The 14,519-nt window shown below is 47.6% G+C and overlaps 1 protein-coding gene across 12 annotated transcripts in view; it reads right to left on the reverse strand.

Moving 5' to 3' along the window:
• Window positions 1–14,519, reverse strand: part of lef1 (lymphoid enhancer-binding factor 1) — a 51,240-nt gene that overhangs the window by 1,850 nt on the left and 34,871 nt on the right. For 2 of the 12 annotated variants that reach the window (XM_041895746.2, XM_041895706.2), the window contains exons 6-11: window positions 14,092–14,211; window positions 13,161–13,326; window positions 11,957–12,064; window positions 9,774–9,822; window positions 9,275–9,340; window positions 8,728–8,771 (exon numbers count right to left, since the gene is read on the reverse strand). In XM_041895746.2, coding sequence (XP_041751680.2) covers window positions 8,737–8,771; window positions 9,275–9,340; window positions 9,774–9,822; window positions 11,957–12,064; window positions 13,161–13,326; window positions 14,092–14,211 — 544 coding nt within the window. In that variant the 3' untranslated portion in view covers window positions 8,728–8,736. Of the gene's footprint in view, window positions 1–8,727; window positions 8,772–9,274; window positions 9,341–9,773; window positions 9,823–11,956; window positions 12,065–13,160; window positions 13,336–14,091; window positions 14,212–14,519 lie in introns of all 12 variants that reach the window. The other 10 variants (XM_041895738.2, XM_041895683.2, XM_041895713.2 and 7 more) reach the window with 9 other exon arrangements.

The following is a 14,519-nucleotide window of genomic DNA, read 5'->3' on the forward strand; positions in this document are numbered from 1 at the left end:
CACATACAGTGACTGAGTGCTGCGTCCTCTGATGTATGTAACCTCACAATGCTAGCTCTGCCTCCTGTACAAACACTGGAGGAGTGAAGGAGCCCTACAGTTCTGCCGTCTTCAGAGAGCAGTAATGGCGTTGCCGACTGAACAGTAGGTCAAAAGGTTAGTGACAGGATGTGGGTTGGCTTTAGCTTTGATCTCTCTCTGACATCAGGTCACTGTGACCCAGCTGGCTCAATCTGCTCTGCCCCCCTCTCTGACTCACACCCTGATATCATCTACCTACTGCTACCCCTCTCTCTCTGAACGCAACCAGCCATCTAGTTAGGCTATAGCTTTTTGTTGACATTTATGCTGCCACCGCTGTGTGTGGGCAGTGGAGAGGTAGAGAGAGTCTTCTCAGCCTGCTCGAGTCCACTTCACAGGGCCTTCTAAAAAGCCCCGCCGGCCACCATCCACCCGTCCATGCAAGGGAAATTGTTTGTCAAACCACAAAAGCGGTTTTGCTCAAAATACTGTTCTGTGGCGAACGTAGCTAACAGAGTTAGCTTCAGTTATTGACGGACAGGCGGTGTTGGTTATTTTTGAGCATCAAATGGAATCAGTGATCAAAGTCAGAGAGGGGGAAGAGATTCAGAGGTAGCTATCCGACCGGGTAGTGAGTGAAAGATGTGAGGAGAGAAAGATAGAAAATGTATTAGTGGAAGGACTGCTCCCTTGTGGTGAGGTCAGAGAAGTGTTTTTGTGGGTAGAGAAGTCAGCTGAGCCCTGCAACTCCACCCTGGTACCACACACACTCACGCTCTTCCCCCCCCCTCCCTCTCCAGATTGCTTTACCACACGTGGATGAAAGGGACGGAGGACGCCTTTTCCAGGGACGGCTGACCCTGAGCCTCCCGCACCAAGGAGAGGAGGGCCGCAGAGAGAGAGACAGAGCCTCTGTCGCTGTTCATTTACCTCCACTGCCCCCTTTTTATCCCAGGATCTGAGAGCCCAGCCCTCAGCCCTCAGCCCCAGCACCCTCTTCCCTTCCTGGGGAGCTTTTTCCTTCCCTCCCGGCCACAAGATGAAAAGCCCTGGCCTGGTCTTTCCGGTCTTGGGAAAAAGCCTGAGGGGCTTGGGGGGGTTGGGTGGTGGTGGGTCAGGAGGGGGCATCAGGCCAGGTCTTCATAGCAGACCCACCCGACACCAACACACAAACGCGGGATTCAGGAGCAACTTGACCCCTTCCCTGCCCCCTCCCCCTCTACCCACATCCTCTCCCCCCAGTTAGCACTCAGGAATGCCGGCTGGACTTCTTTGCAGGAAATGAAACGCTCCTCTGTTCCAGTGGAGGCCGGGTCCTGGCTCTGGCTCTCTCTCTCCTTGGCCCAGGGAGGGGATGGGAGGTGGGGGGAGCGACTGAGACCAACGGCGCCCAGGCTCTGGGTCTTTGAAGCGTGGGAGGTTAAGATAACTGGCACGGCCCCGCGTCTCACAATCGCCGCCTCCAACTTCCCGGGGCAAATCAAAGAGCCCGCAGCTGGGCCCGTCCCGCCTGCCTTACACTACTTCTTCCTCCTTCCCCTCCTCCTGTCCTCCCTCCTTCCCTGCACTGCAGCGGAACTCTGGGGTTTATTTTGGTGCCATTAAAAAGGAAAACACGGCCGACAAATTACTAAAAATAAGCCAACTGGAGTGAGGGGTCTCCAACCCAGGCAGGAGTGTAGACTTTACAATGGCAGAGGGAGAGGGAGAGTGGGGGTCTGGAGGAGGAGAGGAAAAAGAGAAAGAAAGAGTTCTGGGAGAGAGAGGAGAGGAGGAAATGCCAAATCAGCTGACTCAGTTGCCATGTCTGTCTCGACCACAAAGTCAGAAACCTAGACAGACAATGTTCTTATTTTATTAAATATGGGTTTAGTGGGTTCAACTTGGAGATCAACTCCAAATCACTGAAACACGGGAATTTGTACATCTAGACTGAAATGTTTTCCAAGATGGCATTAAAAGCTGAAAATGAACCTGATATTTCTCTGCCAAATTATCTAAATGGTCAGAATCAAGTTTTAACAGCATTGGCTGGCTGGAAAGAAAAGGAAAATTTCAGCTATTCAAATCCAACCAGTGATGGAGACAACGCATTAAGTTCAGGAAACAAAGTCAGTCGATGGAAAAAAACAGAGATAGCCAACCTTTGCACTGACTATTGCTCCGTATTGGTGAGATATTCACCTTGCTGTGAAGAGTTTAACTATGGTTTTGTTTGGCGATGCCCTCTCGGGTCAGGCAGTCTCAATCTCTCTATAGAATTGTGACACTGCCACAACCGGCAACCCTCAGCTTGAGGAGGAAGAGGTAAAACCAAAGAAGAAAATTGATGTTTTAAACAAATGGCTTCATCCTTCCAGCACTTTCTCTGCCCGGGAGACAGAACATTAAAAGGAAAACTTAGAATAGTTACATCTGTAATTTCTAACCTCCAACCAAAAGTCAGGGTGGTTGTGTGGGAGAAACGTCATTGTTGTTCTGTCTGGGCTGGGAACACTGACAATGGTATCATTGCTAACAGGGGGATGTTTGGGGGAATTCAGTTAAAACAGAACGAGGGAGAGGGGGATGAGAAGAAACGAGAAATGAAGATGAAGGGAAGTGGATAAAGGAGGTTTCTGTCTATGCAAGGCTAGAGGAAGGGAGAGGGGAAGGGTTTTGGTTGTGGGGAGAGGAATGGTAGGAGGTAAGGCTCCCGCCCCCCGAGCCACCAAAAGCCCAAACCTCAGGCATGTGCTGGTGAGACTGGGGTAAGGGGTGGAGTTGGGGGTCTGGCGGTAGGAGCCCCCTCTCCTTATCCCTCTACCCACATCTGATGCTCCGTCGCTGGGGGCCCGAGCCGCTGAAGTCTGGCCAAGCGCGGCGTGGTGTAGTGTGTGGTGTGCCCCCGCAGTACTGCACAGCTACAAAGCTGGAGCTGGGGGCTGGAGGCCAGGGCGGCACTATCAAAGGGCCCGCACAATGACTGTTCCCTGTGCTGCGGCATACTTCAAAGGAGCTCCACCGCCACTCACACTCACCATCGGATGGGAGGGAGGGGCAGGAGGAGAAAGCGAGAGAGAGTAGGAGGAAAAAAAAGAGGGAGAGAAGGGGGTTCCACCTACATCTACAATAGGAGCCACATTTTGTTCAGCAGCCACATCTCAAAACAGAGTTTCACGTTTATAAAAAAATAAAGAGAAAAATAATATCTTCCTGCGACCTCTCTCCCCTTCCTGTCTCTCCCCTCTGTTACCTGGGGGCCTTTCATGATCCAGAGATAACGACTCAGAAGGGGGGACGTTTTACAAGGCAGCACACCCCCACCACCCCCTCAATCTGCAGCGTCTCAAGGAGCCACCGGGGAGAGACAGAGAAGGGGGGAGGGAAGGAGAAGGAGAGGAAGTAGAGAAGACATGATAAAACCTGGCAGGGAGGGAGAGGCTCTACCCTCATACGGTCGCTCCCTGCAGCTGGCCAGACCTCGGCACAATAGGCCAGTTACTCAACCAAAACAAACCCACAGACCCAGTCTAAGCAGAAAGCCCCGCTATAGGTGATCCTCAGAGTCCCAATTGACACCCTATTCCCTTTATAGTGCACTACTTTTAGCCAGGGCCCATGGGGCTCTGTTCAAAAGTAGTGCACTATATAGGGAATAGGGTGTCATTGGGGTTGCACATCTCAGTCTCACACATGTAAACTAGAGCCCCCCAAGAAGTATCAAAGAGATCCCTTTTCTCTGAAGGAGGAGAGGCAAGCGATCAAGTCCAGGAGTTGACTAAAACGGTGTGTTAGACACCTGCATAGTTGAGCGTTCGACATTCCACTACTGCTACTACACCCCTGGAAGGACAGAAGTGCTGAGGTTGTCTATTTCTCCTTCACAGAGCTCTGCTGTGTGTGTGAGAGAGATTGAGAGAGAGGGGAGCAGACGTTTCCGTTTCTATTTCCTAACCCACAGTAACATTAGCCGGTGGCTGTCGCCCTGATTTATGCTAAGGCCACTCTTTTCTTCTTCTTTGTGAAGTGTAGTTTTAAAAAGAGGAGACAGGAGCTCCCTCTCCTCTCCTCTGCTGAGCTGAGACACTCCGAGCAAGACCCTGAGTGTTTCACAGCCCCCGAAACCATTCCAATTATCCCAGGTCACTAATAACGCTGTGGTGGTGGGGGGGTGTATGTCCTCCACCAAATCCAACCGGCTCTGGAAATGGAGGCAAGAGTCTGAACCTTGCCTAATTGCAGCCGGAGAGTGCGGCTGGCTGCTTGAGAGAGAGGAACGACAGTTGGGAGAAAGAGAAGAGCGAGAGCGAGACCACTACAGCTCCTGCTAGAACAGCACTTTCTTTCATGCCGTGTGTGGATCCTGGGTATGTTCTCAGAATGCCTTCACCTCAACGCTCCGTACTGCACTAGTTCACCAGCTACCTACACAAACACACCATCTTTGGCCTCTACCACAAACTCACCTTTTTTTAGGGCAGTTAAAAAAAATACATTCAAAACAGCCCCCCCCCTCCCCCCTAAAGATGAACTACCTCGCACAAAAAAAAAAAAAAAACAGGGGAATTTCAAGTTTGCTCTCACAGAAGTTTCCGGTTACCGGGTGGCAAGAAAAGAGCACGTTCATAAGAGTTGGACTGAGATGACTCAGTCAGTTCCAACGCTGGGGAGTTTTTATGAGTGTTTGTGACTCCTGGCCCACGCTGTTCGTCGGATTAAAAGGCCACCTATATTATTGGTCGTCTCCCTCCCTTTGGGACAAATGTAGATAGCCTTAAGGACATGTCCCGACCAGATACACATCTCAAAGGCCTGTGAAACAGACAGGCTTAGTCAGACAATGACACTAACAGAGGGAGGGAGAGAATGAGTCAGAGTGAAAAGTTCTGAGTGTCAGACAGAACAAATGAGTGTCAGCGAGAGAGAAAGCGTCAGAGAGCAAAAAGGAGGAAACACTAATTTCACAATGTCAAAATAATAGCTAGATTCCCAGAGAGCTATTTAACTGCAAGGTAAGAGAACCAGCAGTGTGCTGGGTCTGGTGTCTGACCCACTGGGGATAAACAATCCACTCCAAGAAATTAAACACTGTTGAACTGCTGCCCTCTTTGGCGTGGCCTTTTCAGCCAGACATTTAAAATCAGTACACCACCGATATGCCAGAAGAGAAAACAAGGACGTTTTATTGATCCTTACCCTACTCTCCTTTAAAAGGGTATTCTGATTAATCACGCCCTGAAAATTAATGTGCAAACAATATCAACAAAAATAAAGAGGGAATGGATAGACGCACTCCATTACAAAACCCAGGTCTGATTTCTCGGGGTTGGGGGATATCAAAAGAAAGACAAATAAGTTAATTTAAAGATGTTTGCTGCCTGACGTCTGCCATGCCAAAAGCAAACCTCAATCCAGGCTCTTTGGGATCTACATAAAATGAGGAGTCGTGGCAGTCCTCTCTGGTATTATGCATATGAGTTTAAGGTTGTCACAACGAATCAGCCGTGGTGTCCATCCTGCCTCGGATAGACCCAGCTAATTATTGGATCACAGATAAGTCTCTCCGCCTTTGAAAAGAGGCAGTGGCGAAGTGCGGGCGACGAATAAGAGAAAAGTGGTCCAATTTAGGTTCACAGGGGGAGCCACCGGTCAAGAATCAATCAAGCGGAAAATCTTTGTCTGGTTCAGGGTTTGATTTCGTTATAAGATTTGCCATAGAGCGAGATACTTTGTATATATATACACACAGTGTTGTAACAGCAATGTGCAAATAGTAGTTAGTGAGGGAAAAAAGTATTTGAACCCCTGCTGATTTTGTACGTTTGCCCACTGACAAAGAAATGATCAGTCCATAATTTTAATGGTAGGTTTAATTGAACAGTGAGAGACAGAATAAAAAAAAAAATCCAGAAAAACACATGTCAAAAATGTTATAAATTGATTTGCATTTTAATGAGGGAAATAAGTATTTGACCCCCTCTCAATCAGAAAGATTTCTGGCTCCCAGGTGTCTTTTATACAGGTAACGAGCTGAGATTAGGAGCACACTCTTAAAGGGAGTGCTCCTAATCTCAGTTTGTTACCTGTATAAAAGACACCTGTCTACAGAAGCAATCAATCAGATTCCAAACTCTCCACCATGGCCAAGACCAAAGAGCTCTCCAAGGATGTCAGGGACAAGATTGTAGACCTACACAAGGCTGGAATGGGCTACAAGACCATCGCCAAGCAGCTTGGTGAGAAGGTGACAACAGTTGGTGCGATTATTCGCAAATGGAAGAAACACAAAATAACTGTCAATCTCCCTCGGGCTGGGGCTCCATGCAAAATCTCACCTCGTGGAGTTGCAATGATCATGAGAACGGTGAGGAATCAGCCCAGAACTACACGGGAGGATCTTGTCAATGATCTCAAGGCAGCTGGGACCATAGTCACCAAGAAAACAATTGGTAACACACTACGCCGTGAAGGACTGAAATCCTGCAGCGCCCGCAAGGTCCCCCTGCTCAAGAAAGCACATATACAGGGCCGTCTGAAGTTTGCCAATGAACATCTGAATGATTCAGAGGAGAACTGGGTGAAAGTGTTGTGGTCAGATGAGACCAAAATGGAGCTCTTTGGCATCAACTCAACTCGCCATATTTGGAGGAGGAGGAATGCTGCCTATGACCCCAAGAACACCATCCCCACCGTCAAACATGGAGGTGAAACATTATGCTTTGAGGGTGTTTTTCTGCTAACGGGACAGGACAACTTCACGGCATCAAAGGGATGATGGACGGTGCCATGTACCGTCAAATCTTGGGTGAGAACCTCCTTCCCTCAGCCAGGCCATTGAAAATGGGTCTTCCAGCATGACAATGACCCAAAACACACGGCCAAGGCAACAAAGGAGTGGCTCAAGAAGAAGCACATTAAGGTCCTGGAGTGGCCTAGCCAGTCTCCAGACCTTAAGCCCATAGAAAATCTGTGGAGGGAGCTGAAGGTTCGAGTTGCCAAATGTCAGCCTCAAAACCTTAATGACTTGGAGAAGATCTGCAAAGAGGAGTGGAACAAAATCCCTCCTGAGATGTGTGCAAACCTGGTGGCCAACTACAAGAAACGTCTGACCTCTGTGATTGCCAACAAGGGTTTTGCCACCAAGTACTAAGTCATGTTTTGCAGAGGGGTCAAATACTTATTTCCCTCATTAAAATGCAAATCAATTTATAACATTTTTGACATGCGTTTTTCTGTCTCTCACTGTTCAAATAAACCTACCATTAAAAGTATAGACTGATCATGTCTTTGTCAGTGGGCAAACGTGCAAAATCAGCAGGGGATCAAATACTTTTTTCCCTCACTGTATACATACTATGAAATTTGAAATGTCTTTCTTCTTTTGGAACTTCTGAGTGTAATGTTTACTGTAAATATTTATTGTTTATTTCACTTTTGTTTACTATCTACTTCACTTGCTTTGGCAATGTTAACATACATTTCCCATGCCAATAAAGCCCTTAAATTGAATTGAGAGAGAGAGAGAGAGAGGATGCTATAAAAATGTGCACAGCAGGATGCTATAAGACTAACCTCAGACCGAGAGAGAGATATCTAATGGTAGAAAGATCTAATGGAGTGCATGCACTCATTTCACCCCTTTCAAAACTTGGTGACACTTTGGTACAAGAGCCCTACATGTTTGTCTGTTACTGTCGCTTGTCACAACTTACCTTTTCACAAAGAACAACCCCAACCAAATAAACCCCAGAACATTTGACTGATTACGTAGTGCTTTGTGTGTTATAGTGCTCGTACAGCACAGCAGGTCCATCCACACTTCACACCAAACCGCCAACAAATCTCTATCAAACTATGTGATTTGACAGTGTTCTAGTGGAGCGTGGTGTTTCATAGCCTTCTGATCCCAGATGTAGTCTGGAAGGTCTAGTCTCCATTCAGTGTTGGTAGAACAGAAAACATGCAGACCATCTGGGCCTAGGCTGCATGCGTCCCAAATGGAAGCCTATTCCATATAGTGCACTACTTTTGACCAGTGCCCATAGGGGTATGGTTAAAAGTAGTGCACTATGTAGGGAATAGGGTGCCATTTGGGACGGAACCTCCCACTCCTCCAGGAATATCTGCTGCTATGAAGACGTCAGACTAGGAAAAAAAAAGCTGTGTTTTGTAACGTTTTAGATAATGCAGAGCACTTTGTCCATTTTCGTGTTTGAGTTACATCTAATAAAGGGCATCAGTTTGAATTTAAGAAAGGACTCAACAACAATTTCTCAGCCATGCACTGCAACATTCACACAGTGGATTCAGATGATCATCTCACTAACCAGACAAAAGACTGCCATTGGAGTGCCCAGGTCAATATACACCCAGAACACAATCACACACATCTCACTCCTTGAGACTTAACACCATTGACACCACAGGAGGTTGGTGGCACCTTAATTAGGGAGGATGGGCTCGTGGTAATGGCTGGAGCGGAATAAGTGTACTGGTATCAAATACATCAAACACATGGTTTGAAGCCATTCCATTCGCTCCGTTCCAGCCATTATTATGAGCCGTCCTCCCCTCAGCAGCCTCCACTGATTGACACAATGACCATGGTGAGTTTAGGGTGGACCCTTTAGGATTAGTCTGTGAACAGTATACAAGGCTTGATACATACTACCAGACCAGACAGGCATGACTGGAGAGGAGGTGTGGGGGGGGGGGTTGTCTTACCATTTATGCTCAGATGTACGCCGTTTTCATTCTCTGGCCTGTACCTGCAGAAAATGGCATCTTTTAACATGTTTGTCTTTACATAAGGCATGTCCAGCTGAGGAAAAGAGAGCCAACTGGGCTAATGGAACGCCTCACTACAAACTAAAGCAGAAATTCAATCAAATGTATTTATAAAGCCCTTTTTACATCAGCAGATGTCACCAAATGCTTATACAGAAACCCAGCCTAAAACCCCAAACAGCAAGCAATGCAGATGTAGAAGCAAATTGATAATAGGCATCTAAATGGTAATACAGCACGTGGTCTACATGATTTCTAAATATATATTTCCCCCCCTATAGGTTCCTACACAACGGTGCAGTGTTTACACAGAGCTTTAAGCTAAGAGCACGGTGGTAGTGACATACAGCAGCTAGACCAATAAAGTGCAAAGCACAGAGAGCAGTTAAGTCAACCAGCATTTACAGACTAATCCCAAAGTAGGTGGAGTGGAGAGGGAAGGGGGGTGAGAGAGAGGGATGGAGAAAGGGAGTGACACTGGTACCTGCATGGTGGTTCTGAAAGCCCACTCTAGTGAGGGCGGAGGGGTCGAATGGAGTTCTATGGGGGTCTGGAGAGGGAGGAGGAGGGGAAGGGTGGTTATGGGTGGATGGGGCTGAAACGTTTCATGCATAATCCAGGTGAAACTAGCCACATGGTCAAAGTGGGGCCTCTTGATTGGTTATTTCTAGGGAAATGCGGCTATAGCTTTCCCAATACTGTGTGACAAGCATGGCACAACACCTGGTTCTGATTATGTCAGCATTACAGGGGCCTGTTTCAGAGTGACAAGACCTTTTATTGCTTGTGGTGCATGTTTGTGTTAAAATGACTTAGGCTAGTGTGAGAGACGGACACAAGAGAGACCGCATGGAGAGTTTGTAAAGGACAAACCGAACACTCATCATCTCACAGAACAACAAATCGAGAGGAAAAGAGAGGGGAGAGAGAGGGGGAGAGAGAGAGGGGAAAGAGAGGAAGGGAAAGGGGAAGGGGTTGGTTACCTGCAGCCGGTTCCTGGATCTTCTCCCTCTTCCGCTTCTTCTTCTTTCCCTAGAAAATATCGAGGTGAACGCTTAAAGTGTGGCTCCAGCACTCACCCTCCCTCCACCACGCTTAGTCCTGCTGCCGTTTTTGCCCTGTTCACTCATCCCCCGCCGGGCAGCCAACCAGCACCCCTCGCTCTCTGGGCCTGCAGCCAATCACCACGCTGGGATTGGTCAGAGGGGCTGACCATCTTTACTCCCTGCCTATGAGAGCTGGCTGTCTCTGTCCTCTCCGCACCTGGCTTCAGTATAGTGTGCTCTCTAACAAACTATTAACATAGACATGTTTGGTAGGATCCATTCCAGAATGTTAGGTTTTGAACCCCATCCTTGCCTTCCAATCGGAGCAGGTAGCAAACTTGGCTGTCTTCTCCTCACCTGTATCAGTGTGTTCTCTAACAACCTATCATGAACAAAACAACATCCATCACCATACTTATATAAAGACTTCAAGTGTAGAAGCAACAGCAGCGTATGTAGTCTTTTTCAGTCTCCTAGTACCAAACATCAATATGTAATTAAAACATAAAAAATGCTAAATATTACTTGGGAGAGCTGGTCCTCGACTGATTGCCATGGAGAGCGTCAGTCAACCCCCCTCCAGTGAGCACTGATCACTGAGCTCCACTGTGAGTAAGTGTGTATGGATTTATAGCTTATAGCCAAATCCCCTAGGGAGGGGGACTATAGGTAGAGATAGTGGCGTAACAGTCATTCTAGTCAAATATGAGCAGCACTTTGGTTTCCTGCTGCAAAGTCTACTAATCCACTTATTTATGATGAGCTAATCTGGGTTCCTCTCACACCGCTGTGGCAGACAGAGAGAGGAGAGAGGGAGGGAGGGGGAGGGGGGCAGGTGATGTGTACAGTAGTTACGACAGTGTGTGTGTGTGTGTGTGTGTGTGTGGTACAGTACTATGAAGGGCTTAGTTTATGTTGGAGGGGTGCTTGGTGTTAAGTGTGTGTTATGATGGAATGGACGTGTGCGAGCAAAGCTTCTCTCTACGAGACACATACAGTGGTAGAGGCCATCAGACCATGAGGTCATCCTCTACTTCCTGGCTTATTGCTTTAGCCTATCAGATCTGTCAACACCAATAGGGTAAGGGCTAGGAGTTGACATGGAAGGAGACTAAAGTCTGTACTGTGTTGTACTGGATTGTCCTGCCCTATACCGTCCTGTCCTGCAGTGTTTCCCCCAGCATGGTGTGGTGGCGGCGGGGCGACGGAGGCAGAAGGTGAGAGGTGCTGTGCGGGGCTGTCCAGAGAGGAGGCAGATGACCACTACAAAGAGCCCCTGTGGTGGTGGAGTGAAAGTGAGTGCTGGAGCCACACTTTTTAACAACGGCAGGCGCTAGCATACAGTCACATACACGGAACGGTCTCACACACACACACACGGAACAGACACACACAGATGAACAGGACACTAACATAACAGGTGCCCTGACACACACACACACACACACCCCTTGTTGCTGTGCCATCTGAAAATCACACAGCAATCTACTCGTCACTCTAAGTGTCTACGCTCCTGGCAGGGGCATCAACTCTGTTTACATATCCAAGGCTTCCATGTTGATACGGAACATCAAAGACTGGCAGCACCATCACAGGCCACTATTCTCAGTGTCGTATAATACGGAGTCTCATACTACAATCCATTGTGCTGGTAATAATAGCATGGAATTAGAGTGCTATGAATTACACATTAGGCTGTAGCATAGCAGCTAAAAATGGACACCATTATCATGGAAACGGCTAATGTTTATTAGAATGTTGTAGCTAGCATTGTGTTAATAAAGCTAACAAAGAATACTAGCTACTGTCCTGAAATTCATAAACAACAATTAGCCTACATCAAAACTGAACAGGCCTGGGTACAAATAATATTTGAAATACTTGAAATATTTTAGTGGTGCCTGATCAAGCTTGACTGGCTAAATGTGACCAATGGAACAGCCCCAAAAGTGCAAACCCTGCTCATCTGGCACGTCAGGCAGACTCAAACAAACACTCAAAAGTAATTGAAAAATTTCAAATATTATTTGAACCCCGGTCAGAAAAATAAAATCACAGTTGACAAATCACACACACACACACACCTCTCCGCTGCCAATCTGTTTCCGTATGATACTTACATAATTATCTCTGGCAGACCAGCCTGGGTAGAGCTGCATGTGGAGCTGCCGTTCCTTGCGGGCTAATTCGTAATACTTAGCTTGCTCTTCTCTGGATAAAGCATGCCACTGTTTCAGTACGTGGAGGGAGGTTACAAAACAAGGAGAGAGAAAAAAAGGTACAACAGCACACAGTCAATTACTGGTATGCACTTTCATGTCCCCTCCAAAAGTTTGGTGCAAAAAAACCTTTAGAAAACGAAAAAAAAAAAAAAAAAAAAAGGGCGAACATGATGAAGAGATTAACATATGGACAAGAGAGAAAAAAAAATACTTTGATTTCATATCAAAACACTGGTTCCAATTTAGTGGCGCTTTTGCTTCAAACTATGTCAGCGGGCAATTACTGAACAAAGGCCGCAAACGGAGCTTTGCTGTGGCTGGCTGCCCCAACCAAAAAAGGCTTTGTGTTAAGGTTTTAAACATGTTCTAGCGGTCTCTTTCTCATTCAGTTTCTTTCTTTCTTCTACCCCAATTCTCAAAAAGGAACACATTGTCATTTCCAAACCACACTATTATTATCTACGGCAAGTTTTTATAAAAAGTCAATTTGGTTAAAACGTCCGCTAGTCAGTCAGGCAGAAAGTGGATCCGTCTGATGAGGGAAAGTAACAGGTTCGGACAAAGAGATGGTCATCATGATTAGTCCCTTGAAGGACCTTGATGTAGAAGAGTTGAAGGAAGATCTCAAACATAGAAAGAGAATCCATAGAAAGGGCTTGGAACCTCTAACCAGTCAACCCATTATGCCATCATTTGTATATGTATTTATTAGGGATCCCCATTAGCTGTTGTCAAGGCTGCAGCTACTCTTCCTGGGGTCCAAACACATTAAGGCACTTACATTACATATAAAACAAAAGATAAAACAGTACATCATATAACATTATTACACCACATCATTACACTCTCCATGATTTGCATGGGGAGACCCGCTCTATGGATTCAATTTCTATGATCTGGAAGCCCTCTAGCTGAACGAGAGATGCTCTCAGGTGGTTTTGGTTTACAGAAGAACCCAAAATGGTGGCTTATGGCCATTCCCCTAGCACACTACCCTGGCCATCACCATCACACTAAAGGTTTCAGACCAGGGGGTGGTTAACCGTTCTCCACCCCAGGTGGGGGTGCTCTAATCATGGGTTCTCCCCTTCACCATACGTACCCTCCGTCCCAGGATCTGGTTGATGGCGGCGCTCTCCTTGAGCGTGCACTCTGCCACCACGTTGGCCCTCATCTCCTTCATGTACAGCATGAAGGCGTTCAGCGGCTTCTTGATGTGGGGTCTCTTGGGCTCCTGCTCCTTCCTCTGGTCCTGGTGCTGAGGCTTCCTGGCAAAACAATTGGCGAGAAAAGAACAAGGGAGCGAGGTAAAGAAGGAGGAGGGAACGGGGGCGGTGATAAAAAAAGAAAAAGAGGGTTGCGATGGAGAAACTGGGCCCCCTGGAGTGTGAGAACAAACGGCGAGGGGTCTTTCGCCTCAGCCAATTGGGAGCGAGGGTGCGTGCGTGCGTGCAAGGGGTTGCCGCGACGCCAGGAGTCTTTAATCATGTACAGTCATACAGTCTTGGCGCTTTCAAGCGGAGAGAGCGATTACTTCACCAGTAATGGCAACCAAACCTTTCCCCCCAGCACACACACTGCCAATCGCTTAGTAGCCCCAGCGGCACAGGACCTTGATGTGTGTCTGTGTGTGGTGTGTGCGTCTGTCTGTGTGCGTCTCTGTGTGTGTGTGTCTGTTGGTATGCATGTTGTGATGCCAGGGGCCAAATGATGCGTGGTGGGGCCCTTATCAGCTCTGTGAGGCCCTTGTTGCTTATCTACTCACATCAAGGTGATAGGAGGGAGGGGAGGTTGGACTGCTGCGTTGTTGGGACATGTGGTTGAGTCACCAAATACCTGGAAGTATCCTGAACTCTGAATGTGCTGCTAATACCATGAGGAGGAGTAGAATAGTGAGGTGTGTTTTGGTAGGAACGTGTGTTTTCAGTGTAACAGGGGAGAGGGAGGCGTGAGTGTTTGTTTGATCTACACTCTACTCACGGCTGGCCCTGTGTGAAGCGGACCCAGAAAGGGCCACTGTTTGGGGGACTCACATGTGCATCAGGTCGTTGTCGTGCTGGGGCTCGTGTTTGACCTGGGGGTTGACGATGGCCGGGTGGGGGATCCCTGTGGCGTGAGGGCCTGGGGGACCCGGGACCATGTGGTGTGAGAACCTGGAACAAGAACCCATGCATTAACTTTAGAACCTCGTCCTCTCTCTCCCCAACATACTCACACTAGGTGAAATAAGAGTTAAAAGATATTCAACGAAAATACAGGAGAGAGGAGGTTTGAGGAAATCATCTGGGTCCAAAGCCTCTCCTGTCTATACCAACACTGTCCTGACACATACCAACCAGAGAAGGGGGAGAGAGCGGGAGAGCGAGGAAGATAAATGAGAAGGAAAGAGAGATCCAGAGTGAGGCCTCATACGAGAGCTACTAACATAGTGCAGCTCAGAGGGAGCCGCTGACACAGGGCG

The sequence above is a fragment of the Coregonus clupeaformis genome, unplaced genomic scaffold (genome assembly GCF_020615455.1).
Source record: "Coregonus clupeaformis isolate EN_2021a unplaced genomic scaffold, ASM2061545v1 scaf0034, whole genome shotgun sequence".
NCBI lineage: Eukaryota > Metazoa > Chordata > Actinopteri > Salmoniformes > Salmonidae > Coregonus > Coregonus clupeaformis.